Here is a 27,578-nt window from a genome sequence, read left to right on the forward strand (position 1 = left end):
GCAAGCTCCTCTTTTTCAAAGTCTTACATCTTTATATACATATAAGAAGAAGGGAAAGGATATGTAACATTGAAAGAAATTTTTGAACTAATTTAATGTCTAAATAAAACAAATAGAACTGCACGAGACGTACAGAGGATAGAAAACCAGGATTTGTTTTGCGAAGAAAATCTTCAAAAGGCTTATCCGTTAAATAACATATCAGTGAACAATTTTAGCTAACCCTATTCAAATTGGTCCACGAAAGAAGGCTTGTTGATCATATTGTCCGACCAAAAATGAGGGCTCGTGGATCAAATCCTCAACAGCTGAAAGTGGGTTCGAAAGCTCTGTACCGTCTACTGCAACAGCTGAAAGTGGGTTCGAAAGCTCCGTACCGTCTACTGCAACAGCTGAAAATGGGTTCGAAAGCTCCGTACCGTCTACTACGTTACAGTACAAACTTTCATCATTAGAGTTGGCAACACCATCGTTAGGAGGAAATTCATTGTCATTAGAGATAGCAACACCATTACTAATAGGAGGAAAATCATTCTGGTATAACAGGTTTGCTCGATAGAGATCATACAAGGTGACTTGAGTTGGGAGAGAGCAACTTGATTCCGAGGCAATATTGGAGTTGAAAATATTGCTCCCTCCATCAACATGACTTGGAGCTATACTTAATACGTTTTCATTGGCTCTCTCGGTGATTAGATTTTGCATTGGAAGTTGATATGGAGTAGTGGGTGAAGGTTGAAATTGTAGGTTGCGGTGGTCAATATAAGCATTCACATCTCTGCTATCACTGGAGGGTACTGCACCTTCCTTTTGAAGATGCATGCGGTATTTCTGCAACATGTAATTTAAGATATGAGTTGTAAGACAAGTTAAATATATTCTTGCGTAGTATAAAGTTCACCTGAAGATGACTGGCAATATTGGCTCTTGTAAGAAAAGTCACATTCATAGCTTGCATACGTTCCAAAATTTTCTTAGGAACAGCATCTGCAATAACATTTGTCAAGACAAAGCATTTTGGTAAATAAACTTTAAGGGATGTATAGAGGTAGAGTACATACTACCACGCCCTAGTTCATTTACAGCAGCAACGAACAAATCATGGAGCTCTTGTGTCCAAACCATCCTCGGCTTCTTCCCCTCGGAGGATTCCCCATCCTCAGCTACATCTTCGTCTTCACTTGTCCGTTTCCGGTATTTCAGGCTTCTTTTATCCATTGCTGGGACGGCATTGTCAGCCCGTTGTAATGGCAATGACCTAGTAATTTCTCCCGAGAAACGTTTCTTCTTCTTGCGAACCACATGCTGCCAAATGAGTCCAATAGCTTCCATGCGAACTGGTTTTACCAAATAATCACAAGCTCCATGGACTATACCCTTCATAACAACTCCTTTTCCATCATCAGAAGACATCACTGTATCACCATAAACGTTGAAAAAGTGAAAAAGGAATATTTTGAAAAACATGAAACTAATGCATGTATTTTGTACTTACTAACAACCGGTAAATCCATCTCTACTTCAATGATCTGAAGAAGCTCAAATCCATTAATATCAGGCATATGTAAATCACATAGGACGATATCAAATCTGTTTTTGTCTTGTCGAAGCAAAGCAAGGGCTTCCCTCGCTTGCTGACACTTGGTAACTGAAAATCAATCACATCAATCAAATCATGATTAAAGGAAAATAAAACCAACAATAACAAACAAACAAGAAGAAGAAGAAGAAGAAGGAGCATTGATTATGGTAAAAAATTGAAGTATAATAGGATGAATGTTATACATAACAAACCTTGGTATGAAAACTTCCGGAGCATTCTTTCCAATACTAAGAGACATGTTCTATCATCATCAACAATGAGAATCTTCAAACCAGCCGGGAATTCACCAGCCATAGTCATTGCACACCTTTTTCTCAATTACCGATTTTTAAAATTTTCTTTTCAATTGTTTGAAGAAGCTGGTGGCTAAACCTTTATCCACTTCACATCTCTTGACTTGTCCGATATGTTGGTATCCAAACTATTGATGAATAAGGCTGAGATAGAGAGATACAATCTCTAGGGTTTTAGGTTGTTTGGTTTTCTTTTTATATTGAAAACTCTGTTGCTGTTGTTTGTTTGTTTGTTTTTTTTTATTTTTTGAAAATTTTGAAAATTCTGTTTTTATGGATAGGTTGTTAAGTTGGGACGCCTTTTTAGCTCCGAAGTCTATAGTTTTTTCTAACTGTTGAAAAGAAGCTGCGGTCTACCCGAAAATCACTACCTTCTTTCTCTTTCTTATTAATTAGTTCATTTATTAGTATCTATTACTTTTGATTATTAATTCTGTATAATGCTAACATCCATTACATTTAATTGTTTCACTTTTATATATTTGGATATTCTCAAGACATTAATTTTATATTTTATAGTAAACTCCTGTATGAGTTTTTAAATATTCATTATCAAATATGATTTGATATTATTCTTTACTAAAATGATTATCAACATGCTCACTTTAATATTTAAAGTTATTTCTATTAAAATTTAGGTTCTCTTTATTAGTTTAAGTTTTTAATTTCTTTCTACTTTTTTTATTTATTTTTATGAAAATAATTAAATGTTTTTAACTTTTTTATTCGTTTAATAATAAGTTTATATAATTATGTATTAACTAAGATATTACAATTAAGTATTTAATTAATATTTTAATAATTTTTAAGTATATATTAGATCGTTTAATATGTTATAAGTTTAATGATAAAAAAATTTTTAATTTAATATCTTTAATGGTTATTTTGCATCCCGTGAGGAACCTTAGAAATATCCCGTTGATTAACTAAATGCTATTTCATGAACAAGCGAAAGAAACAAAAGCCATAACTTGAAGGTTTGGTTATAGTAATTATTATTTTATGGTTGGTAGATGACATTATTTTCCTCGATTATAGATAATCAACCATAGTCAGATAAGATTGAACATAGCACGGTAGTTTGAAACTTAGGAAGGGTCAACCTTGTATGCCACTACATTAGTTAGAATATCAAGAGTTCAACGCAGACAAGACGATCACTGTAATGCATTCCACTTTTCCACTAGTTTGAGCATTTCCCACAAAGAATGAATCGTTACAACTAAAACAAACTTGCCTCATTACAACGTTAAAAATGTGTTTTCTACGGAAAAAACAGTGCATTACCATTACGAAACTATTTACAACGCAGTTTATATTTATTATAATCAGCCTCCATCTTACTCGGGAACATCATATATACATGATGAATCATGTGAAACTAGGGTGTTAAGCCGCTGTTAGTACTGTACCCTAAAACGATTGTAGCAATAACTCTTTGAGGATCAATAGGACTATCATGATGAAGCATAAAATAACCAGCACTGTTGCACACATCACCATCCCTCCCTTCTTCTGTGTTCGTTCAGCCTGCAATTCCAATACAAGTCATACACAACTCTCAAGTTTTGTTAAAACTGCAACAACTGAGGGACCGCATAACAACTAATGCACACATTGAATACACAAGTCACCGAATACTAAATGAGAGGTGATCTTTGGTATCCAGGGGTTTGGGGAGGGGAGTTCAGGATATGACTGCAACATTAGCAGATGAGTTTTTGCCTATGTGTATGAGCAAGCATGGGTCAGAAATATATAACACCTTCTGGAGCTGTTTGAAGCCCTCCTCGACTGATGTAGCAACATTTTGGATATTGTAGTCTATTCGATCAACAATTGTGCCCTGATTGGAGATTTTAAATACAAAACTCAGTTAGTATCGAACAACCACAGTTAATAACATAAAAGAAAGATGCGAGTCAAACCTGGTCTATCACAAGGGCTGAGAGGTCTTTCATGATTTGAGCAAGCTCATTTACAGACTGGACAACCTGCAAAACAACTTTATTCATTAGAAGGGAACTGCCATTGAAACGATAAACAACATTTATTCAGGTACCTGCGTAATCTCTCTCTCCCTTTCTACAGTTGAGAACTCACTCTGCTTCAGCTTGCTCATTTGGTGCTCATTAAAACCCTGCATTAATCACCCATCATGTTGTTTGTACTGGAGTAGTAGACCATCATAATTTTTTCAGTCCTTGCAATCAATCATATACCAAAACATTTCCAAAACACGTGAACTTTGTTCAAAGCAAATTCCAATAACAAAAGTATCCACAATTTACACTTCAGCTGAGTTTGACATATAGATTTCTACAAAAGCATCACTCAATTGGTAGTAGAAATTGAAATCCCGTAGGCCTTAACACCTAGTACAGCCTAATAATTCCACCTATTGAAACAGTAGCAAAAACTAAGTACAAATAAGGAAAGGGCTTACCATGCCACCGAAGTCATCGTCGTCCAATCGATATCTGTTATCATTCAAGTTCATCTCCAAGTCAGCACCATCCTGTTCCAACACCATAAAACAAATACATATACAAAGTTAAGCAGGGCATACAACCATCGTGCATTGCAGCAGCAAGCTTCATAGAAATTAACCTGAACCTAACCAAAACACAATCCAAACAAACCTCTTTTTGCTTTTGTAGCCGTTTCAAATAAGTTGATTGTTTCCGCCGCAGCTCCACGGATAGAGTCTGAAGGTCTGTTGCGAGCAAACGCTGCCGAAAGAGGAATTTAACAAAAAAATAAAGAAGTAAATCACTGCATAAATAATCAGATATTAATTTATACCAAATTCTCATGATCTATAAGTGAAGCTAGGACAAAGAATCCACATTGTTCAAGAACGAGAATTATTAGTATTTACCTGTACGTTTTTTTGGAGAGTGGAATCCTCGGAAGATCCGTTGTTCGAAAGATTTCGCAATCGCTTCTCAGATTTCCTTAATAGATCTGTAATTTCTTTGGTCAAAACCTCAATCGCGCGTTGATCTTCTTTGCCGTCTCCAAATGAAGGCATTAAAGCCTTGGAATGAGCTTTGGCTAACTCCGCCATCTTGGCCTTAGCTCGTTGAATGTTAGCCGCTATTTCTTCCGAATCGTCGACCCACGACGGCGGTAAACCTATCGTAAACGCGCCACTACCGCAATAATAAATAAAATAAAAAAAGATATTGATAGAAATTATTAAGCAAATACAATTACTTTATTTTAATGAAGAAAAAGAATTAAGAGAGAAAATCGGTTACCTTGAAGGACCAGGGTCTTCTTCAGTGCTGAGAGGAGCGTAGGAAGAGCGATTGGAGCGAAGGAAAGAAGCATTAACCATTTCAATAACCGGACCGCCGGAACTGGATGCTGAGGAAGAGAGAGGAGCTCGAACGCTCTTCACTGCATCCCTGGTTTTTTTGTACTGGACGGTCCGATTTCTGGTAGCCATTAGGGAACAAAGACCAACGGGTACCTATCTCGTTGGGAATTGGAAATGAAATGACCGGGGAAGGAGGATGAATTACAAGCTAATAATTTTGGATCTTTTCTTCTTCTTTTTTGAGGGTTTTTGGAATGAGAAAGTGAGAGAGGGAACGGTTGAAGATGGTGAAAGCTTTGAATTGAATTCTCAACAAATCTCTCTCCGTACTCCAGTCCACTAACCACAACCGTCAAGACGGATCCGCGTTCCTCGTTGATCTGACCCGGGCCTAATGTGACCGCCTAAACTTCATCCGCCACTGCAAACAGCCAACGTTCACTTGTTGGACCTTTATGGTCATTTGGGCCTTACTTTGTATACTAAATAAATTTTTATTATATTTTTAGCTTTTTGTTAACACCTACCTAAGGACTTGTGCTTCTTGGAAAGACTTTTTCTTTTTCTTTTTCTTTATTCACGGTGTTTAGAAAATTAATTTTCGAAATATTTTTTCTTTATATATAAATTGCACCTCACTTATGGAAGGTAAAATCTATGCCTCCCACCTGTCACTTATATATAAATTGCACCTGTCACTTATTATGTGAAAATTTTATTTTTAAAAAAAGTTATTTACAAAAATGGGTTTTGCTAAATTAGGTGGAAGTGTTTGTTTTAAAATGATATGTTCATTCAATTTTATTTGTGTGAAATAGGCTCATTGATCAAAACATCCGATAACATTGCCATGATGATTAATGTGTGCTGGTAAAAAAAATTGCTACTTGTTATTCACGGGTATTTTATAAATTTGCTTGTCATTATTCTTTTTGACATTTAATTAATATGGTAATTTGTTATGGACAAGGTGAGTACCGCGTATTGGGAGCATGTGTCCATGGTTCGAGCTAACGACCAGAAAAATGTATTTTCCCCTATTTGTATGTTGCAGGATTTGGAGCAACGGCATTGATTATGACATTTGAGCTTAGGGCCAACTTAATATCCGTCTTGATTGAGAGGTGGCACCTGGAGACTCATGCGTTTCATTTGTCGTGAAGGAAATGCACCATTACCTTAAAAGATGTTGCATTGCAACTTGGTCTCCCAGTTGACAATGTTGTGGTCACGAGTTTAAGTAAAATGATCGAACTTGCGTTACTTTGCTATTAGTTGCTTGTGCGATCATTGGGTGATGGTGATGCTAAGCTTACTAATTTTCCTAACTCAAACCAAAATTCGAAACCTTACCGAATATTGTCTTTGAGTGGGAGAAGATATGCGTTGCTCATGCTTATATACTAAAGCTAATAAAGGATACTCATGTTGGGTTCATGTAATAATAAAGTCCATCTTATGTACTTAACTCTGTTGGTTGATTTTCAAGTTGCTCGTCCGTATAGTTGGGGTTCAGCGGTATTAGCAACGCTTTACTGTGAGCTTTGTCAAGCGACAAAGCACGATGCACAATATATAGATGGGTGCTTGCTACTGCTGCAGTCATGGGTACTATACAACATGCTATTTTTGGCATCATTCAGTCATCAACAATACATTTTCCCCCTTGTAAATAGGTAAAAAAAATTTAAACATCGATTAAGAATTATTTTTTATAAAAATGTTATCTAACAAGTTTGATTTATTTTTAGATGATGTACTTGTCCAGGGATTGGGAAGTCAAAAACTCTCATTGTCTACAAAAAATTATTGAGACATACGTCAGGGGGGAGGTATTTTTTTCAAAATAATATTATATTAATGTCATGTAATTATTTTAGTTATGTTATTTTGTTCATGTCACTATAACAATGATAATCCCTAGACACATGCACCGAGAGGGACATTAGCAAAGTGGATCAAATCACTCTCATCCTCACCAAAGACATCTGCATCTTGCTCTCGAGCTCGAACCTGCGAGGACACAAACACAACCAAAGGGTAGTTCTTATCATCCGAAGTTGCACAATGACAATTTTGCGCCAGAGTTCCAAGGCTACTTCTATTGTTCGGAGATGCCCGATTCCAATCTTGATTATCAACCATAAGGGTCATAAATGATAGTTGATGTGTTTAGCTTTGCACCCAGTACTCCACACCTCTTGGTCAAACCTTTAGGACATACAAATTTTCGTGTTACTTTGATACACCTTTAGGTTCATTAATAGATGATAAGAATGTGGGTTCAGGAGAGGAAAACATTAAACTCTTGATTGGCTGTTGCGAACAACCCAAACGTCAATGAAGGCCATCACAACATTTCACCCAACGAAAAACTCCATCCAGCCATCAATTTTGATACATGTAAATGTGAAGTAATTGTTCCATTTTTTTCTAATAAACTTTATTTGAATTTGTAACAATGTTTCATTTTTCCTTCATTTTTTAAAAATTATTTTTATAATTATTTATAGGAACAAATATTTTTTAGAAACAAATATAATTAATAAATTGTTTAAAGTAAAAATTGTAATTCAAAAAGTTTCTTCCTATCAATTTATTTATTTATTTATTTACTTCTTTTTGTTGTTGTTTGTTGATTTCTTTATTTGTTGTTATTTTGTTATTTAATTTGTGTTTGTTTCATACTTATTTTACATTTATAATTCAACAATAAAATACAACATATAATGTTTAAAATACATTCAAACGTTAGGTACATAAATTTATATTCGCATTGATTACGGCGATTGTCTAATATGGAAGTCCATGTCATTTTGAATCCTGTTGGCTTGTGGCTGACCTTTGGGCACCTTATGTTGCCTGAGCTTATGAGCAACTCAAATGTAGGCGAAGACATCTCTCATGTCGAAACATCCCTGAAGATGGGGAACTCGTTTTACCAAATACGTAATGTGTGTTCCAACGTGTACACCTCACCGATATATTGGTAACAATCGACATTGGCCCATTCACATGTTGCAACAACGTGTGAACATGAGTATTAAAAAGTCTGGAACCTCCCGTAGCCGCACCGACTGTTTCGGAGATCAACTCCGTAGAACATGGCCCAGATACATGCTCGATGGTCGGTAAACTCTGTCACCTGTAAAATTTCCAAGTGTCAGAATATAGTTGTATGGACATTGACCTTGCTCTTTGTATGTTGACTGTCGTTGCTTTCCTAACCTCCTCACAGTGAATGTGTCCCGCCTCCATCTGATTTGCTTGTTTCTCCTTCATTCTTGGATTAAGGTTGTTAGCCTGTAAAATATAGCTGAGAAAACATCTGAAATGGGCAGATGTCGTGTACACTTCAACACTACATTAACAGACTCTATGAGGTTGGTGGTCATATGTCCATAACGAGACACATCAATAAAACATTGAGCCCATTGATATGGCTCTATCCTATTAAACTAGTCGTGCACGTCACTGTTCGTTTTATCCTGAAGCCTCACCATCATCAGTTTGAAATGATGTTATTCTAGCCCTAACCCTGCGTACATATTTCTATATAACTTGTTATGTTTCTTTTGAGTTTCTAAATGTATTCAAAAGATTAAAAAAAAACATGATCGTTGAATTACCCATGTACATGGCTTGTTTACGCTAATCTGCATTCTTGAAGTCCCTATAAAAGTTAATCACAATGTGACGGATGCAATACACAGATCTCCATAAAACATCAGAACGCTTAATCGTCACAATTAGCCTCTCTAGTTGATCGAAAATAATGCAAATATTTTCTTGTATTACAACATGCCTCCACAAGTCCGTCATGAAAAATTGCAACGATTCCATGTTCTCACCTTCCACAATGGCAAAGGCTATCAATAGTACGTTTTGGTTATCGTTTTGTGCAACCGCAATAAGGAGGATTTGTGCATATTTCCCATAAAACCAAGTTCCATCAACTTGTATAAGCGGCTTATAGTAGGGAAAGACTCTAATGCATGGAGCGAATGTTCATAACAAGCAGTGGAAAAATTATTTTTCCCGGATCTAGTTGGTTATCCGAACCGTAAGCAGGCAGTGTTTGCAAGTCAACCATAGTCATTGGCGCGTACTCTTGTATTAAGCTAACCATCCTTGAAGTGTTGAAAAAAAATTGGTTCGAAAATGGTTTTTTTGCACGGTAAAAAATTAAAATTTTGAAAACCGAGCCAATTTTTTGTATTCATAACAATAAACCCTTTATCGAAATTACACTTGTGTTTTTATCTAGATGAATCTTGTCATTCTTGGCTTTCAATTGAACGACATTCTTTGCTATTCTCGTACCACAAACTACTTCGAGTGTAGGTTCAAACGAATTCGAATCAAACACAAAACTAGAAAGTTTTTACTTTATTTTACTTTCATGTAACACCCCCTAACCCTTATCTGTCGTCAGAACAGGGTTACGGAGCATTACCTGACTTTTCAGATCAAATACATACATTATTTATAACATTTAACATACATATCATAAATTAATCATATTGTCTCTTTAATGAGCCTTCGAGGCCCAAAATATGTGTTAGAAACAAATCGAGACTAAACCGGGTACTTAGAAAATTTTTCCAAAAACATCAAAATTTTTTAAAGGAATAGGGGATGCACGCCCGTGTAGCCAGGCCGTGTGGCTCACACGGTCAAGAGACACACCCATATCTTAGGTCATGTCCAAAATTGGGTGCTCATTGACTTATGTCACACGGCCAAGCAACACGCCTGTGTGCTAGGCCATGTGCCACACACGGCTGAGACACACGACCGTGTCTCTGCTCATGTGAAAATACCTGAGCATTCTGTTTTGAAATTTTTAAGTTGCAGGAGACACACGGCTAAATTACACGCCCATGTGTTAGTCGTGTGTCTCACACAGTCTAGTCACACGCTCGTGTGTCTGGCCGTGTGAACTTAAAATAAACCTTAGACATCAAGTTTACCAATACCCTGAAATCTTGAACACCAAGCAACTTTAAAATCATTTATTCAACCAATTCAAAATACGATCAAATACCTTCAAAACATGTCAAAATAATCAACCTAGATGTCTAACCAATGTACCCTCATAGGTACCACAATTATATTATCAAAACATATTAATTTAAACATTTTTTCAAATCAAAATTGTAAAGATACCAAATTCATTCTTATTTGCCTATATCATATTCATTTATGCACTAATTTAAAACATGCCATATTATAGCCTTAACATAACACATACTCATATGTATATAACCAACCAATATTAACTTATAATCTTATTTACAATCAATCCACAAAATATTTAACATTTAGACGCCCTAGGTACATGCCGACACAAAAAGAGATATACATCACCACGTTTTGAGTTCAGGATCGTTGATAAATACTGAATCGGCAATCAAACTTAAGTACCTAACCTGCGCATGGAAAACAAAACCATACGCTGAGTATAAACTCAGTGGTATTTCTATAATCCGAATAATTTAAAGGCAAGATATTACAATATATACATTTAATCACACCGCAACATTAATCATTCAATTAATCAATTTCATAAACTCATCATTCATAAGATATCCAATTCTCATCACTTGCTATTTCAAATCTCATATTTTCTATTCAAATAGCTTTTCATAATATAAAATACAATTCATGTGTCTCATTTTCATTTCACATTCAATGTTTTCCAATACCAATCATAGTATCATTTCATTTAATTACCCCTATTAACACGACTCGGACTCTGATGGATACACGGACCCAACCAAAACACACTAGTTTGGTACCCAATACCTCATCGGATAATTCGAAGAAATAAATTGACACCCAGTGTTTTATCGGCTAAACTAAAGTAAATTGACACCCAGTACCTCATCGAATTAATCTAAAGTAGTAAATTGACACCCAGTGTCTTATCGACTCGAAGTCGAAGAAATCCCTAAACTCGTCCAATCCTATGGCATGCCATCTATATCCGACTCTGCCCGATACCGTTAATAAGGTTTAATTTCGCATTTCAGATATAATCAATATCCAATACTTATTTTTCATATAATCACATAATTACACATATAATCATTTCAATTAAAAATTAATATATTCAATATATATCTACCAATTCAATTCATTCAATCAATTATCAAAATATCAATTACTTACCTCAACACTTACCATATACATTAAATTAAAATTACAACAATTAATAACTAGTTTCGAATTATAGAAATACAAACCAGAATTTCCGAGCTATTCCTCGTTGACTTTATCTTTTCCATTCTTAGTCGAGGTTTCCGGCACAACGTTAGTTGCGAAATTAAAACAATTAAAATTTATTAATACAATACAATTCAATTTCACATTGAATATTTTCAATTTTTATTCAACATTTGCCTAAATTCCAATTTAGTCCCTAAATCGAGACTAACTTTATTTCTTCACAATTAATTATATATTTCCATTTAATTTCCACTTTAAACTAGATTTAATTCTATAATTTCACTTAAATCCCTAAATTTCACAATTTTCAAAATTTAGTCCCTAGTACTCAAAATTTATAATTTATTCTACAATTCAATCCTTTTTCATTTCTAACTTAAAAATCTATCAATTTAATCCCCAATACTCAAATTATTCAATATAAAAAACATTTAAAAACTCAATAATTTTTAAAATTTTGACATAGGTTGTGTAGTATTTAATACTGGGATTTCAAAAACATAAAAATTACAAGAAAAGAAACTAAATTAACTAACCAATTGAGATTTGAACCCTTGAAACCCTAACTTTTTCTCCTTTCTTTCTCTTTTTCTTTTCTTTCTTTCCTTCTCTGTTTCGTTTCAATTTTGTTTCTTTCTATTCTTTTTCTATTTCTTTATTTGTTTTGTTTTAATTACTTATTTATTTTGTTTTATTATTATTTCATTTACTTTATTATTATAATAATATAATATATATACTTAAATATTAAGTAATACATATTTTATTATTATATACATATGTATATTATTTTTACACATGTATTCACCAACACTATCCACTTGTTGGAATAAGGTTTAATTGCTTATTTAGTCCCTTTACTTTTTCTTTAATCTATAACTCAACTTTCACCCTATATGCAATTTAATCCCTATACCTAATTACTCTTAATTTATACAAATTCACCTAACCAAAACCTAATTAACCACACAACTAATAACTTCGTAAATATTTTTAATAAATATTTATGATTCCGTTTTACGAAAATGGAGACCCAAAAATACACTTTTCGATACCTGTGACTATCGGGTCGTTACATTTCAGTGAAAAACAAACCTCCTTTTAATAGAAACTAGTATAATTGTTATTCCGAACAATAGAATTTATACTTAGAAAATAAGTTCTCACTATTTTTGGGCAGAATAACTATATCTCAAATTTGTGTATTTAACCCTATCAGTGCCATCTATTTATACAGAGAAAAAGTGAAGCCCTTGTTGAATTAGTAGAAATCTATTTCAATAGAAAAATAAAATCCTAATTTAACTAGGAGAGAGAGGGGCGATAACCCTAGTTAAATAAATTAGGATTTGCCATCCCATGTATCAACATGGGGGGCTTTTGGGCCTCTTCCGTATCGAGTCTAATTATAAGTACTTCTTGGACATTTAATCCAATATTTTATAATTCAGTCTAATCCAATACTTGTTTTTCTATTTCCTAAAATAAACATAATTAATTAATTTAAATTAATTAATTAATTAAATTCTTAACTAAATAATTTTATCAACCCAATTCTAATTTCATTAAAATCATTGCAACTTTACCGTAAAAGAATCTGTGAGAAAATATATTTAATATTTCAACATTCAACGAATTCACAATGACCAATTAATTTAATTCTATTTTTGAAATTCAATTATTTAATTAATTAAATAATAAGTTAAAAAACCATAAATTAAATTTTCAAGTCATTTTCATTTAGAGAAAACCACATTCATTTCCAAATATTTGTCATTTTTCTAACTTTACCATTTTTATTTATTTATGTTTATTTGATTTTACATGCAATTTATTTTTTGTTTCAATGAGCTAGCGGAGACATCGATTGGACATATCTGATTAGGACTCAAATGATTTATAATTAAGTTCAAACTTTTCACCTATTAATTATAAACTCATCTAGTCACGAAGTCATTCCACTATAGTATTACGATTGAGCTCTCCCTAATGACAAATTGTTACAAAAGTAACTCGATCAGTGCTTGTCCAATGACCTTGTCATAAGCGTGTTACTCTTATAGGATATCCTTAATCTCTTTGGGGTAAATCCGCTCTCCCAATATGACTCTACTTTATCTCGTGGTAACCATTATATCTTCTTTCATGAAAAGTCAATTACTATCAAATAGTAATCAAGTCATTCATAACAAATACGAACAACTCATGGTAACGTTTACTTTTTGTCAAAACCATTTTTTTGAAATCGATTTTTTATTTAAAAATGAAAATGGGAGTCGCCACCAATCCTTTTTTATGAGGTGTGATCGGATCACCTCATAATTTGATCATGTTGATAAACGGTTCGATTTACTAAAACAATATTTTTAAGTCTACTAAAATCTAGAAAATGAGTTCGAGAGTCGGTTATGCACAAGGAAGAATTAGCACCCTCGTTACGCCCAAAATTGGTACCTAGTTGATTAATTGGCATCTTTAGTGTCGAGAATTGAAAATTTGAGGAGATTTTAAAATACGATTCATTTTTGCAGAATGTTATTAAGATACGATTTAACTAAATTAAATTAAATGAAAAATGCCTTATTTTGAGTTAATCGAAAAGAAAGACCATGCCCCGTAAGTTAGGACACAATACCTTAGATTTTTGAAAATATCTTAATTAAAATCTCATATGTTTTAATTTTAAAAGGAATGTTCGGTTATCTTGGTTCAAAGAGAAAGTCGAACCCCATAAGTTAGGGCACGAGTTCTCGGATCTCCAAATACGGAACATTGCCTTAATTTTAAAATTTTCCTTTTTTATGTATTGGATAAAAATTAATATGACACTTAAAATGATATATATTTAATTTATTTAGGTATGATATAAAAAAACGACTAAAAAGTAAGAAAGAAAATGTCATGCTTAGCGAGTAATGATAATGTGACATAAATTTGTAGTAATAATGGCATAATATGTATAATAAAATATACAATATAATAGCAATAATAAATCATGATACTAATATGCATAACAGTAAATGATAATAATGAAAATGATAATAATAGTAATAATAATATTAATAATAACAAAAATAATAAAAATAATACTAATAAATAATTTTTAGAGTTTATATACAAAAAAGCGATAAGTAAGTAAATAAATAATGGAGTAATAATAACAATAATAAAAGATAAAATAATATAAAAATAAAAATAATATAAATAAAAGAATGCACAATAAATGGAAAATACAAGCCAATTTGAAATTAAAAAAATAATAAAGGAGATAATAAGTAAATAAATAAGTGAATACTAATAAAAATTTGATTGAAAATTGAAAATAAATAAATAAATAAATCAAACAAAATAATAAATGAAACTGTTTAAAATAATAAAAAGTTGAACTTAAATAGACTAAAGATTGAATTGAAATCGGAATGAAATTAGGGGTACAGATTATAAATCATAAAAAAAATTAATAAAATAGAAATAAAGATCAAAACAAAATGCGTGAAATATAACAGGGGCTAAATGGGAAACTATTCCCTGTCCCCAAAATGGCATCGTTCATTTAAAGACTAAAATGAAATAAAAATAAAATTATAGGGTACGAATTAAAAAACAAAAAAAAAAGACTGGATTAAAAAACTAAAAAAGCAAAAGGGCTAAATGCGTAATTAGACCCTTCGTCTAAAAACACGCGGATCTTAGGGGTCCTAGGTCGGATCTCGGGTTGGCCCTCCAAAACAACGCCGTTTTGGGCGTTTGGGGGGCTAAGAGAAATGACATTGTTTCACTAGGTTATTTAAGCAAAAAATTCTTTAAAAATTTCATTTCTCCCCCTTTTAAAAATACTGAAAGTCTTCCTATTTTATTCTTTGAACCAATCCTACATTCGATCGTCGGGGTAGCCGGGCTCCGCCGTGACCGCCATCCACGATGGCTGACAAAATAAAAAAAAAACCTTTTTGATTGTTTTTCTACCCTCGACCCCGATTTAAAACCAAAATGCCCAAAAACCCACCAAAATTTTGAAAGAGAAAGGAAAAAAATGAAGGGACATTTTGGTTCCCAGTAGCCGCCGATGAGATTTTCAGCGAACCACAGACTCGGCCACCCTCCAGACTGGAGAAAACTCCGACTATGGCGGTTAAGGTAACCAATTTCCTTTCTTTTTATTTACTTACTATTATTTCTTTACTTCGAAAATAAAATCAGAAAAATAAAATTGCTACCTTTTAAAATTATCTGTTTGCTTTTGATTATTTTCATGTGTATATCTTATCCCCAAAATATTACATGGATTCGTGGCTTTTTATAGCCGATTGATACATGTTTTACTTTTTTGTTTGCTACTACCCTTGCTACTTCTGTTTGTCTTTGCTTCTTTTTTGTTTATTGCGTTGTTTATGCTTTCTTTTCTGTCATTTTTGCAAGTGTTGACAGAGGCGGAGAAGAGGCGCCTTTGTCGTTTTGGTGTAAGGCAGCAAATGAGGGGTTAGGCCTCGGGACGAGGCGCGAGCGGCGAGACCGAGGTGAGGGGTGTGGCACACATGGGGAACTTAGGGTTTCTGAATTAGTTTAGGCTGTGGGCTTGTAATTGTTTGGGCTAGGGTTTTGTATTTTAGGTTTGTAATAATTTTTCTTTTGGGCTTGTAAATATTTTTGGACTTATTTTTTTTCTTGGTTTATTTTTTGATGGGTCCGGGCAAAATTGGGCATTTACACTTTTCATCTACCATGTAATGCCTATAAGAGGATATCATTTACCAATATCTCGGGCTATGGGTTCCACTGTTGTGAATGACACTATATACTGCAAAAGTCGTATACCCAACACACCAACTTTTGATTCCTTATCTATTTGAACTCAAGCTTTTACTCACATTAAAATATATGAGTCACGCATACATAGTCCATCATCCATTCAGGATTAAGATATCTCACACTTTGAACGTCACAAGTGAATAAATCCATAAACAGATTCAGGGTCAATTATTCTTGGGTCCAGTTTCATGTATTGTCAATCTAGTTAGTCACATCTATGTCTCTATCTTCTAGGAGTCATTCGCTCCGATGCCTAAGACAAGGCATCTCCCCAATTGGACTTGATTGACGACTTATTAGTCTTTCAATCGCTTTGCTCATTACGATTAAATTAAGAACGTGTTTAGGTTCAGGTTCGTCTGTTAATACAAGTTATCTTTCTGTATTATGATCCAATCACATAATACCCGCTTAGTATTAGTTTAAATATTAGACAACCAATGAGCCAATATTTGCTTCTATTTTACTTTGCATACAAAAGCCACATTAGGACATTATACAAAGTATATTAATGTAATCCATGAATTGTTTTATTAACCAATTTGTTCAAAAAAATACAAGTTTACAAACGAATATATTACACTTAAGGCACCATATCAAACATGAAGTTCATTGTACACACATCTCAATCACCATACAATTGTTCCATCGCCATATGTTTATCCTACCATGCTTTCCTGTCTAACACTCTGTATTGAAATCAAGATTGCATGTCAGCAATCAAGACCGATTAGAGGTGCTCATGGGTCGAATCAAGCCATGTTTAAGCATGATATTAACATATTTTCTGTTTGCTTAAGTCCAGCCTAACTCGAAATATGGGCTTAAAATTTTGCCCAAACCTATCCATATTTACAAAGACTAACCCAAGCTCATTCTAGGCTCACCCATATTATTTTTAAATTTTTTAAATATTTATATTATATTATTTTAATATTTAATAATTTTATATATTATATTTTTATGTAGTCATCTTAAAGTTATTTTAATGTTTACATTAGAGTAGTATTATATATTTAGTATATACTTATTTTTTTAATGTGTTCTAAATAACATAATATAAATAATTATAAACTTAAAAATGGACCAGGCTTGAGCCTTATATGTTCAAACCCTAGTTTGACCCATATTTTAAATGAGCATATTTTTTTTTGGCCCAAACACATTTTTCAGGCCTAATAATTTTACCCAAACCCTCCCAAATTTCGAGAGGACCTACGGGCCTGGACTGGTAGCCCGATCCATGAACAGGTCTAAGACCGATATAGGAATGGTGGGCATGTCTTTCACCAGTGACATGATGCAGTTATAGATTATTTTTGCATCAAGTTTCCTATAATCTTGTGTCATTTGTGTAGCAATACATGTACGAGGCCCTACATATTTCTAAATCTCCCACAATTGTGACCTCTACATCAATACAACTCATACCTACCAGTTGCAACCTTCTACAAGCCTCCAACACTCCCCGATATATAATGTTAGTTTAGATACAACAACTTTGTAGTCCATCGACACTTTCATGTTATACTTCTTGATGACAAATACACATTCCTTCTAGTTTGGGAATTGTTGACCTACAGCCAACTCTTTTGATTCGGGATTTGGTGCCAACATATGGAAAGGTGTTATATCTGGGTATTCAAGGAACTCGGATGCATAGACAACATCGGGATCTACGCTCAACATGTCGGCTAAAGGATCATTTCGTATAACAATGCCACGTGTCAGGTTCTCGAGCAGAAGGGCGTATACATTATCATCATCGTCAGCGCCTTTGTCGTTGATATCATCTAGGACCTCATCGAGATTGGGATCACTAAAATCTTCACCCTAGTGATCAAAACCACCATCATTATTGGATCCATTTTCACATATACATCAGTACCAAACACTAATGGATGTATCCATAAATGGGGACCTAAATGAGGGTTATTATACACAATAAGAGCATTGTGTGGATTGTCACCCCATGTCGATGTTACTCCATAATCGCATGATTTTACCTACCCAACATTCAGATCAAAATCAAACCCATGTACAGAAGATTGCCTGTTGACAAACACTCTCAAAACATCTGTATACGAGGTCATGAACTCTATATTATTGATTTATCTGGGTGACATTTTGTACGAACTCAACATCCGCTAACTCAGCAAACATCTCAACTAGTTCAATGTTACCAGGAGAGCAATATAGTGCGGTCATAGTCTCTACGTCATCATCCTTTATAAGTTCCATCTCCCTATATTTGTACGGATTGGATGAAATTGGCAATTTGTAGAATAGTCTAGACATCATCCTCCCACAACATCGAGCAATTTTTGCACTAATCTTTTATTTGATTTCATTAAGTTTTACAGTCTTGTTAAACCTCGTTTCTATTTGATGGCGTGATTCAAATATGAAACCAACTTTTGTTTGAAAAATTACCCTATCAAAATGGATGTATACGAAGAATTAGTTATTCATCTTCCATACGAAATTTATAAAATAAGTTAAAAATAAAAATATATGTTAGTTCTTATTAAAATTATCATACAAATTTAAAGCAACAAAAACACTTTTTATCAAACAATATAACTTGCATCTCATATCAATATATAGTCACATAATTATACATAATAGTAAAATAAAATAAAATTACATAAAAATAATTACAAACTGGCCTTATCAACTCAAACTTGATTTTTGAAAAAAAAAACTTAAATTCTAAAATGAAAAACAAATATTGTTGATCTTTTATTTTGATTTCTAACAACTCGTTTTTTCTCTCCCGTTTTGTTTGAAACCATAAACAATCGAAATTTACTTTTTATTTGGCCGAGAAGGGGTATTTATTGGGGTTTTGGTGCCACCACACTATTAGGCAATATCCATTAAAAGTCACTTTTCATCTCTTTTTTTTTTCTTTTCACAACTGCAATTTTTTTTTTAATTTCAAATCGATGCCACCTGGCATGTTGGCAGGACCCTTTGACATCAACTCTTTTTTTCTTTCTCGTCTTTTTTACCCCTTTTGCCACATTTTTTAAAAAAATCACACCGGTGTTGTCGATGTATTAGGCGACACCACAAAAAATTAATTTTTTATACCTGTATATTAATTAGGAGAAAATACATGTATTTCTTTAATTTCAAACCAATGTCGCCAATGTGTTAGATGATACCACTTAAAAAGTATTTTTTTGAACGACATAATTGGTTGATCATTTAGGGAAATTTAGAGCAGTATCGCCTCATAGGTTGACGACATCCAATAACATTGTAGAAAACATCCGATTTTCGTAGATAATCTAAACCTTATATATTTTTGTAATTAATTTTTTAAAATATTATTTTACTTAACCCCTCCCCCCCAAAAAAAAAGGCACATTTAAAAGAAAATCTCCACCGGCCATTTTTTAAGAAATAAAAAAGTAGTAATTATTATATAAAATTCCCTGAAAAAAGCATGTAAATTACCTTTCTCTTTCCAAAAGTGCAAATAAATAAAAAACTAAAAAAAGCAAAAATAAAATAAAAAAGACAAAACAGCCACGGCCGGCACCCGCAATTCCATCTCATTAAGGAACCTCAATGTGTGAGTTAAGTAATAAAGCCGAACTTTGGCATAAAAAGGTAATTAAGGTAAATGAGATTGAGTTCTATGTGGGTAAAATATGGACACGTGCAATGTTACATTTGTACCTCCAATTTTATTATTTATTGTTGTTTTATTTTATAAATATTTATAATTATATTATATTAATTAGGGAATTTTTTAAAAAATGTGGAAAAAGATAATAAAATATGGTGTAGTGTTGGTTGGTTAAGAGGGTAGTTAATGATAAATAGGCGGGAGCTGGTGGTCATTTCATAAAGTCCGAATTCGTGTTGGCTAAGTTTGCAGCTCTCTCGTACAAATTACAACCTTATAAAAAAGGGTAAAATAAAAACGAAAAAAGAAAACATACAAAAATTTCCCCTATTTTCCCCGAAGTTAGTTTCCTCCTATTTAAGTCGCTCTTTGTCCCTAAACCAGAAAGGTTAAGGCAGAAGAAAAAGAGGAATAGAAAAGGAGAATCTAAGAAGCAGTCGTGTTGGATTCTTTCGCTTTTACAATCAAACCCAGCTACAGTTTACAGTGTTATCTAAGTTTCAATGGAGGACGATACTTGGAGCTTTGCCTTCTCAGCTTCATCCAGGAGCTATCAATCCACTGTTAAATCCCAAAGTGGTTAGTATTTTTTTTATATTTCTTTTGTTTTCTAGGTTTTACGTGGTTACTGAATGTTGAGTTCTTGATTTTGGAAGCAGATCTTTGTATTGATTTTGAAGAGATTGAAGAAGATGATGAATTGATGACGGAATACCCCTGCCCGTATTGTTCGGAGGATTTCGATTTACTGGGCTTGTGCTGCCATATTGACGAGGAGCATCATCTTGAAGCTGGATATGGGGTATGCTATGCACTCCCCTTCTGGATTTTTGTTAGGCATAAATAATTTTTTTGAACCATTGTTAGAATTGATATTTAGGGAATGTTTTTAGTCTTCCTGGATATGCTTTTACTTTGGTGATCGTGGATAATGGTTAGAAAAGAAGGCATCCTTTAGTGGCTGTTTGCTTTAGTTGACCCAACATAAAGAATCCCTTGGAAGTTAAACACGGTCAACGCTATAATATTCTACTGTACGGATCCATGTTTTAGTGCCATCTATGCTTTTGCTATTCGGGGAAGAAGAATGATTCTTGATGGTGTTTGGTAATCCAGCTGGAAACTTAGATTCATGAATACACTTTATCCCCAACCCCCTTCTTATTCACCACTATATCTCTAGTGTCACTCATTTTATCCCCAACCCCCTTCACATTCTGACTCGTAGAAGCTTTAGAAGTGATCATTTGCTTCATCCACCTTTCCAAATTATATGACTTATAATTTCTTCTATCACTGGTAGTGCATAGATGATTGCTAAAGCCACTGAACAATATTTGTTCCCACCTTCAGCCATTTAATGGTGAAATGTCTTTTATTATTGGACCATAATGGCCACTTTCTTATGATATTTGTAGAGTCCCTTTTGGTATATGTGCTTTGGTTTAATTTACTGAAGGTGGCAGAACCCATTCTGTCTCTCTCCTTATTTTGTGTACGTGTTGGCTAGTTGGCAGGAATAAGGGCTTTGTACATAGTCAGGGTATATTATAGCTTACAGAACTTTCATTAATATGTGTCCATATATTATAGTTGATGCTGGTCTTACCAGACGGAAGTGTTCTTATTGAATCTCAGAATAATCAGGGCACTTCAAGATAGCTTAGTTTTAATTACACTTTTGACATAAAAGGAGTTTAAAATCAGTTAATCAATATTGCTTGTAATTGCAGGTATGTCCCGTTTGTGCTCAGAGAGTAGGGATGAACATGGTTGACCACATAACAGCACAACATGGGAATATTTTCAGGATATCCTTTTATTTCATTTGAGTTGGAGATTTTAATTATTCCTTTCTTTTTTTCCCCCCTTTTATTTCAACTACCTGTTCTAGATTATGTCATTGTGCTTGAATCGTTTCTCATGACATCCTCTTTCTCTTAGTAAATAATCTCTCTGAAAAACTCCCTTTTATGTTTCTGAGACCTTGTGATGCTTTGAGGTTCATGAGTTGTGTTCCTTGACCAATGATTACAGTAACCACAAATTAGATTTTGGTAAAGGCGACTCTTATTCAACTCTTTCTTCCTTGAGGAAGGAGTTGCATGATGCACATTATCAGTCTCTTCTTTCCAGGTCATGGTCTTCACTCTCTTCGTCCAATACAGCACCCGATCCATTGCTTTCATTTCTTTACAGTGCACCTCCAGCTGATTCATCCGAAAGTGTACAGCCCGTCACTCCTACTGAAGTGACCATGGAAGAAAAAGGCTCCAATGAGAATATATTAGAAAAGTAAGTTATTTTATCTATTTTTAAGATGTTTTCTTCCGTGGTTGAGCTAAGCTACACCCTTTGGAAACCAAGCTGCAACAGCATGATTATGCTATTCTCTTTCAATTGTTAAAGAGGTATAGTACATGAAAAAATAAGAGATAACATTTGGTTTTCTAAATTCTAGAGCTTAACCAAATTGCTACACACCATAACGACATTGACTTACATGTTGAGGAAAAAGAAGGGACTATAAAATCCAGCGATCGTTAGTGGGAAACTAAGAATGAGAACAATGTCTTATGAGGCTTTGCTCCCATTTAATCTTCTACTTAATGCAATCCTGATAGCAAGTTTAAGCTCGTACAGTCAAGTAGATGTTTCATTTTTCTAATTGATTTCCTTTGATTCGCCTCTTTTGGGACATACAAGGTTAATGTTGTCTTCTGCTGTTAATGGTACCGGGATATGGTTTTACCTTCCTGTTTTTCTACCGGTGGTTATTACTTTAAAAGCTTTTTTCCCCTTCACCGAATACAAATTCATGATAGTTCTATGGTGTGCAGAGATGCTCACCCGTCGCCATTGTCAGATAAGGAGCACTCGGAGAAGGCAAATAGGTGTGAATTTGTACAAGGGCTATTATTATCCACCATCATTGATGGTGGCTTATAATCAAGACAGAAAAGAGTAGACGGTTGGTGACTTCAAAATTTCTAGCGCACATGCCGTTGCCCGTCAGCCATGTTCTTGCATTGAACATTCTGATACTTCAATATAGAAGCTAGGATAGATTCAAGAATGTAATGTAATTTATTTAACTGGTTGATGCTTATCAATTAGGCCACAACAGAGTTCAGACTCTTGTATTTTTCCCGTTTAAAGCATCGGTTCATAAATGCCAATAGCAGCTTTGTTTAAACCTTACATTTGCTAGTGAATGTAAAGCTTCATAGGTCTTAACAAATTGAACAATGTGTTTCAGTAATGGCACGTGCCTTAATAATATATGTGCTATGGTGTGTTTATGTTTCTTCATATTTGTAATTCAAAGGTCTTCCATGTCCGATCTGATGCAATTTGCTCATTTTAATTAAGATTTGGTGCGGGTTCAGTCAAGCAGGCTACGTATCTCACATGACCAGGAATAACAATAACCAGTATTCCCTTCATCACAGAACTAAAGAAAGCTTTATAAAAAGTAATTAAAAAAAAGGGTGATAAGTTATATGAGTATTTCCTTTCCTGGGAAGTACAGGTATGCGTATAAATCTGCAAATACAGGACAGGCATTTCAACTTTTGTCGATATTTGTAAATGTTCATTAGAGAATCATGTTGATGCAGAGAAACAAGGTTACATGCTTATGATTCACAACCATACCATGACAAAACTTGAACCAGCCACACAGCAAAACAATTGAGTGATGATCAAGATTCCAATGAGCAAATCATAGTTTCTTGGATCCTGCCAGTAAATATTGCAAAACAGCTGCCTTGTACCCATCGTTTCCAATGCCTGGGAATCTCGATGAATGCTATCTAGTAGCAGAAGCCAATCTCCTCCTCCATTATTGCATCATGCAACCACAAGCAGTCTGTATCAGGTTTCAAGTAAGTTCATATCATTCCTCACCAAATATCATTCCAACTGAGCTTTAGGATTCTCCCGACTTACTCAAATGTTCAGTTACAGAGAATTAAGGTACCTTTGTTATCTCCACTGTGAGTTATGTGATAAAAAAAACTGGAAATCGGGATGTCGGACTTGTAAGCATTGCAGCCAATTGTCAGCAGCCTGTAACAGAGAGCTTGCTTGCTGCGATTCTTGGATACCACCGGGAGTCAAAATTGAACCTCGCAATTTATAGGAAGCAAGACCAAAAACAGGTAGAGAGATATTTGAAGAGGGATCAACACCACAGGCTTTCCTACTGCTAGAAGCAGAATACTCCAGCTGATTTTTACCTGTACCAGACGTAAAATAAAGGGCAAAATTAACTCAACAAAATATGTACTATAGCCCAGCAATGCGGGTTTAAGCCCCATGATCTTAAATGAGAGAGAATGGGGTATACTTTGAGAACGTGTTGACAAAGAATGGAACGTCAAGAAAGATGCATCCAGATTTTGGAGGGTTGGACCCATAGGTATTCTGTATATTGGGTACCTAGACCAAAAATAATATAACCAAACAAAGATAAAGTTTAAAAAAACAGTGACTTGGCAATCTTTAGAAGTATAAGATGTTCTACCAAGCCACCGATATCCAACTTGCTGGCAATAGTTCACAGCTCCTGTACATCCTGATCTCTGGAAATTGAGATGCAAGACTTGAAATCTGTTGGGTCAGAAAAAGGTGCCACAAGCATCCAAGTAAGGACAAACAAACAGTTCAGGAAAAAGAACTCTAACATTGTAAATCACCACCATGTGAACTTGCCTTGTCATATAAAGGTTTCCGATGATGTGGTTGCTCTTGTTCAAAGTATTCAAAAACCAGCAGCCCATTTGACTTGCCAACCTCCACTTCATCACTAGAGGTACTCATAGGAGATCCATTTGTCCTCTGGCAGTTGTGATGCGCCCAAGCTCCATCAATACCACCTTTCACTCTCCTGTCTGTTTCAGAGTCGCTAGTTCCAGCACTACTAATTTCTCTTGAAGACTCAGCATCACCGATGTCACTAGTCCTCCTGATAGTTCAGCACATTGGCAGATTTTTGCAGATTAACAGTAAGGCAACTCAAAAGCTCCATAGTTTTTTACATGCGTATCACCTAATATCAGGTATGCTGCTCAACTAGTACCCAAAATAAGATTTAACAGACCAAGTATAACAGAATCAATTCCTGGATGTAGCAGGTAATTAGTCACTCATTTGCACAAAGTCAATGATCATTCTCCTAAGCATACTGTCACAGTTACAGTTCTGTCAAATAATAGTCATAGTCCAAGAGAGAGCAAAGCAAGGCAGTGGTATTTGTGCAGATCAGATGTAGCATCATAAATTAATAATTTAACAATTAAGGAACCATTATTTTTCAGGTGCATTTCAGTATGTATAAAGTATAAAATCATGTATGGGAAGCATATTCCCTGGTTGATGACAGTGCAACTAGAGAACACGTCAAATCAACATTATCTGTCAGCAAATAATATTGTAGCAATGGATGCATTATGTAGGACAGCCAACCAACCATTCCAAAACAAGTTAGGTGGTTTAAGTGAGAGCATTCAAGGTTTCTTGTCGCCAGATAATAAGGAAAAAAAATCGATATAGATATCAACCATCAATTGAACTTACTACATCATTGCAATATCAAGAGGAAGCATAAGAACCAATAATGTATAAGAATCTAGAATATTCATCGCTGCCACATAGTTAAGAGAGCAATCTGACATGACAAAAAACAATAAATACAACTACCATACTAACGGGAATTTATGAATAGGGAAGAGGAAAATTTAGGAAGGATATAGCAGCAAGAAGCTCACCTCGGCTGATGTGGATCTACATACAATTGTATGCCTGACAAGTAAGGAACATAGTATTGCTTAACAGAATCACTCCCATTCAACAATAGCGGCACTCCGACTCCGTATACACTCCACTCGCTAAAACATTCCCAAAGATCACCGAGCCAATAATATAAGCGTAAATCCACTTCACGGGTTTCCTTTCCCCTCAGTTGTGCCTATCAAACCAATAAACAGAAGGAAAAACACAAATGTTGAAATGAATGCCGTGAAGTAAGAACTTAAGATTCCTGATCCCCAACAAATTGCTAAGAGAATATATAATGAAACCTCTTTCAAACTCTCCCTTAAATATAGCTTGAACCAATTAAATCAATCTACTTTTTGATCATTAATATATGAGAAATATAAATCCGCTGTTTTTATTTTCATTAACAAGACGTAATGTTGATACGAACCAGATAAATCTAAATCTTTCATAGACACACAGTAAAACCCCCAACACCATTAATTAGCATAATGCAACTAATTCTCACAAGTTGGAATTTGTACCAAACTTCTGACCATTACATTTTAAATTAGAAATTAAAAAAAAAAAGCATTTGCATTACTTTCCTAACATAAGCTCTTCTTTTTCTCAGCCAAATAGTAATTAGCTCTCTTTTCTTTGTTCTTGTATAGCCATTAAAAATTTCAAAAAAAAAAACCTCAAAATATAATTCTCCAGAACTATGTTTAGCTACGACGAAAGTCTTCCACAATACCTCAGAGAAGCAATGAGCCGGGACAAAAGGGGTGACTGATTCCATGAGCCTATCCAAATTGGTCAATTTAGCAATATTCGGTGAAGAGTAGCAGACCGAGTTAGGCCTCGACAATGTAGAGTCGTCAGAATCAGCCCGAGTCTCAGCCACTGAATCGACTGAGTTGACTCCGCTCTCCTTATCCGACGGTTTCCGTAGCTCACTCAGCAACGGTCTCTGTGTGAGTTGCCTCCTCTGCAACTGCTGATGTCGCCTCAGCGCTGGCGGATTGTAGAATCGGTCCCTCGTCTGAGTTCGGGCTACCGCGTACCCGCTCGAGTTTGACATGCTACTGCTATGGGGAGAAAAAATTAAAAGTCTTAGCTCCTTTTGCCGGAGTAGCGTTGAGAGGGATTTTGGAGGGGTTTTAAATTTGAAGAGGTAAAATAATGAGGACGAAAGTGAAAAGGCAGCCCACGTACGACCCACGAGTGTTTTTCTCTTTGCGGCGTTGGTTTTTTTCTTTAAAAGATTTGATGAAGGAAATAAGAAATAAAAACATGTAAAAGAAAAAAAGGTTTGAACAGAAAAGGGGTTTGTCGTCCTGAATTCTGATTTCGCTTGCGTTTTCAACGATGGTTATAGCGTGATTAAAAACGACCGAAATGACGACGTTGACCCTCTCTTTCCTAATTAATTATTATCCACTTGATTGATCTTTCTTTTTTTTCATTGCATGGTTATATTATGAAACAAATACATAAATGAGACCATCAATGACGCTGAGCTAAATTTGATGCATCCATCACCCTCCGATCTATATTTTTTTTCTTTTTATTGTGTGTTTGACTTGAATTAGTATTTCATATATGAAATAATATAACCCACCAAATAGCAATAATAATTTGTGCTTTTATTTAGGGGAGAGGAGATTTACGTTATCTGGTGTCGCAACAAAACGAGTATCACCAAACACTGGAAAAAAGTGCTAAAAACCTTGGCGAAAAAAGGTATGGAAATAATGAAAGCATGAACAAAATGCGAATCGCTAAGCGCTTCTCTGCTTGCAATTACAAAGTATTATTTTTACAAGTATTAATTTAGTATTATTTTTTAAAGTTATAATTTTTTTGTTCTCCTTCTTTCTAGTTTAAAATTTATTTTTACAAAGTATCTTTTGT

General features: G+C 34.4%; 4 protein-coding genes across 10 annotated transcripts; 1 reads left to right on the forward strand and 3 right to left on the reverse strand.

Moving 5' to 3' along the window:
- Nucleotides 1–64: 64 nt before the first annotated feature.
- Nucleotides 65–2,120, reverse strand: LOC107912351 (two-component response regulator ARR1). 2 transcript variants are annotated; one of them, XM_016840481.2, is made up of 5 exons: nucleotides 1,795–2,120; nucleotides 1,496–1,648; nucleotides 1,065–1,415; nucleotides 902–987; nucleotides 65–831 (listed from the first exon to the last, which is right to left on the reverse strand). In XM_016840481.2, the coding sequence occupies exons 1-5, from the start codon at nucleotides 1,901–1,903 to the stop codon at nucleotides 229–231; spliced, it is 1,302 nt and encodes a 433-aa protein (XP_016695970.1). In that variant the 5' UTR covers nucleotides 1,904–2,120; the 3' UTR covers nucleotides 65–228. The 2 variants fall into 2 exon arrangements, with proteins under 2 accessions (XP_016695970.1, XP_016695969.1); XM_016840480.2 differs by having other exon boundaries at nucleotides 1,062–1,415; nucleotides 1,795–2,112.
- Nucleotides 2,121–3,053: 933 nt separating this feature from the next.
- LOC107912352 (syntaxin-41) lies at nucleotides 3,054–5,673 on the reverse strand. Of its 2 annotated transcripts, none has more exons than XM_016840483.2 (8): nucleotides 5,160–5,673; nucleotides 4,778–5,034; nucleotides 4,539–4,628; nucleotides 4,343–4,414; nucleotides 3,959–4,036; nucleotides 3,825–3,890; nucleotides 3,662–3,742; nucleotides 3,054–3,426 (listed from the first exon to the last, which is right to left on the reverse strand). In XM_016840483.2, exons 1-8 carry the CDS (start codon nucleotides 5,230–5,232, stop codon nucleotides 3,310–3,312), a joined length of 834 nt encoding a protein of 277 aa, XP_016695972.1. In that variant the 5' UTR covers nucleotides 5,233–5,673; the 3' UTR covers nucleotides 3,054–3,309. The 2 variants fall into 2 exon arrangements, with proteins under 2 accessions (XP_016695972.1, XP_016695971.1); XM_016840482.2 differs by having other exon boundaries at nucleotides 4,778–5,051; nucleotides 5,160–5,641.
- Nucleotides 5,674–20,205: 14,532 nt separating this feature from the next.
- LOC107912355 (protein DEHYDRATION-INDUCED 19 homolog 3) lies at nucleotides 20,206–23,209 on the forward strand. Of its 2 annotated transcripts, none has more exons than XM_041106024.1 (5): nucleotides 20,206–20,480; nucleotides 20,558–20,703; nucleotides 21,635–21,712; nucleotides 21,937–22,196; nucleotides 22,742–23,209. In XM_041106024.1, the coding sequence occupies exons 1-5, from the start codon at nucleotides 20,405–20,407 to the stop codon at nucleotides 22,848–22,850; spliced, it is 669 nt and encodes a 222-aa protein (XP_040961958.1). In that variant the 5' UTR covers nucleotides 20,206–20,404; the 3' UTR covers nucleotides 22,851–23,209. The 2 variants fall into 2 exon arrangements, with proteins under 2 accessions (XP_040961958.1, XP_016695976.2); XM_016840487.2 differs by having other exon boundaries at nucleotides 20,209–20,480; nucleotides 20,561–20,703.
- A 138-nt stretch (nucleotides 23,210–23,347) lies between these two features.
- On the reverse strand, nucleotides 23,348–27,017 carry LOC107912353 (uncharacterized). Of its 4 annotated transcripts, none has more exons than XR_005921086.1 (8): nucleotides 26,419–27,017; nucleotides 25,673–25,872; nucleotides 24,618–24,870; nucleotides 24,430–24,515; nucleotides 24,253–24,344; nucleotides 23,884–24,142; nucleotides 23,559–23,740; nucleotides 23,348–23,447 (listed from the first exon to the last, which is right to left on the reverse strand). XR_005921086.1 is itself a non-coding variant. In XM_016840486.2 (7 exons), exons 1-6 carry the CDS (start codon nucleotides 26,743–26,745, stop codon nucleotides 23,889–23,891), a joined length of 1,212 nt encoding a protein of 403 aa, XP_016695975.2. In that variant the 5' UTR covers nucleotides 26,746–27,017; the 3' UTR covers nucleotides 23,348–23,740; nucleotides 23,884–23,888. The 4 variants fall into 4 exon arrangements, 2 of the variants coding, with proteins under 2 accessions (XP_016695975.2, XP_016695973.2); XR_001688134.2 differs by having other exon boundaries at nucleotides 23,559–23,772; XM_016840486.2 differs by having other exon boundaries at nucleotides 23,348–23,740.
- Between the last annotated feature and the right edge of the window lie 561 nt (nucleotides 27,018–27,578).

Source organism: Gossypium hirsutum, chromosome D11 (assembly GCF_007990345.1).
Source record: "Gossypium hirsutum isolate 1008001.06 chromosome D11, Gossypium_hirsutum_v2.1, whole genome shotgun sequence".
NCBI classification, from domain to species: Eukaryota; Viridiplantae; Streptophyta; class Magnoliopsida; order Malvales; family Malvaceae; genus Gossypium; species Gossypium hirsutum.

Excerpts from the sequence above, each read along its gene's own strand:
- LOC107912351 (XM_016840480.2), bottom strand. The coding sequence starts at position 1,903 with ATGACTATGGCTGGTGAATTCCCGGCTGGTTTGAAGATTCTCATTGTT. Across the intron at positions 1,649-1,794 it reads CCGGAAGTTTTCATACCAAG|TTACCAAGTGTCAGCAAGCG; the intron begins GTTTGTTATGTA and ends ATTGATTTTCAG. Across the intron at positions 1,416-1,495 it reads GATGGATTTACCGGTTGTTA|TGATGTCTTCTGATGATGGA; the intron begins GTAAGTACAAAA and ends ATGGTGATACAG.
- LOC107912352 (XM_016840482.2), bottom strand. The coding sequence starts at position 5,350 with ATGGCTACCAGAAATCGGACCGTCCAGTACAAAAAAACCAGGGATGCA. Across the intron at positions 5,052-5,159 it reads GAAGACCCTGGTCCTTCAAG|TGGCGCGTTTACGATAGGTT; the intron begins GTAACCGATTTT and ends TTATTGCGGTAG. Across the intron at positions 4,037-4,342 it reads ACGATGACTTCGGTGGCATG|GGTTTTAATGAGCACCAAAT; the intron begins GTAAGCCCTTTC and ends TGATTAATGCAG.
- LOC107912355 (XM_041106024.1), top strand. The coding sequence starts at position 20,405 with ATGGAGGACGATACTTGGAGCTTTGCCTTCTCAGCTTCATCCAGGAGC. Across the intron at positions 20,481-20,557 it reads CACTGTTAAATCCCAAAGTG|CAGATCTTTGTATTGATTTT; the intron begins GTTAGTATTTTT and ends TGATTTTGGAAG. Across the intron at positions 20,704-21,634 it reads ATCTTGAAGCTGGATATGGG|GTATGTCCCGTTTGTGCTCA; the intron begins GTATGCTATGCA and ends TTGTAATTGCAG.
- LOC107912353 (XM_016840486.2), bottom strand. The coding sequence starts at position 26,745 with ATGTCAAACTCGAGCGGGTACGCGGTAGCCCGAACTCAGACGAGGGAC. Across the intron at positions 24,345-24,429 it reads AGTTGGATATCGGTGGCTTG|GTACCCAATATACAGAATAC; the intron begins GTAGAACATCTT and ends TTTTTGGTCTAG. Across the intron at positions 24,143-24,252 it reads TTTGTCAACACGTTCTCAAA|GTAAAAATCAGCTGGAGTAT; the intron begins GTATACCCCATT and ends CGTCTGGTACAG.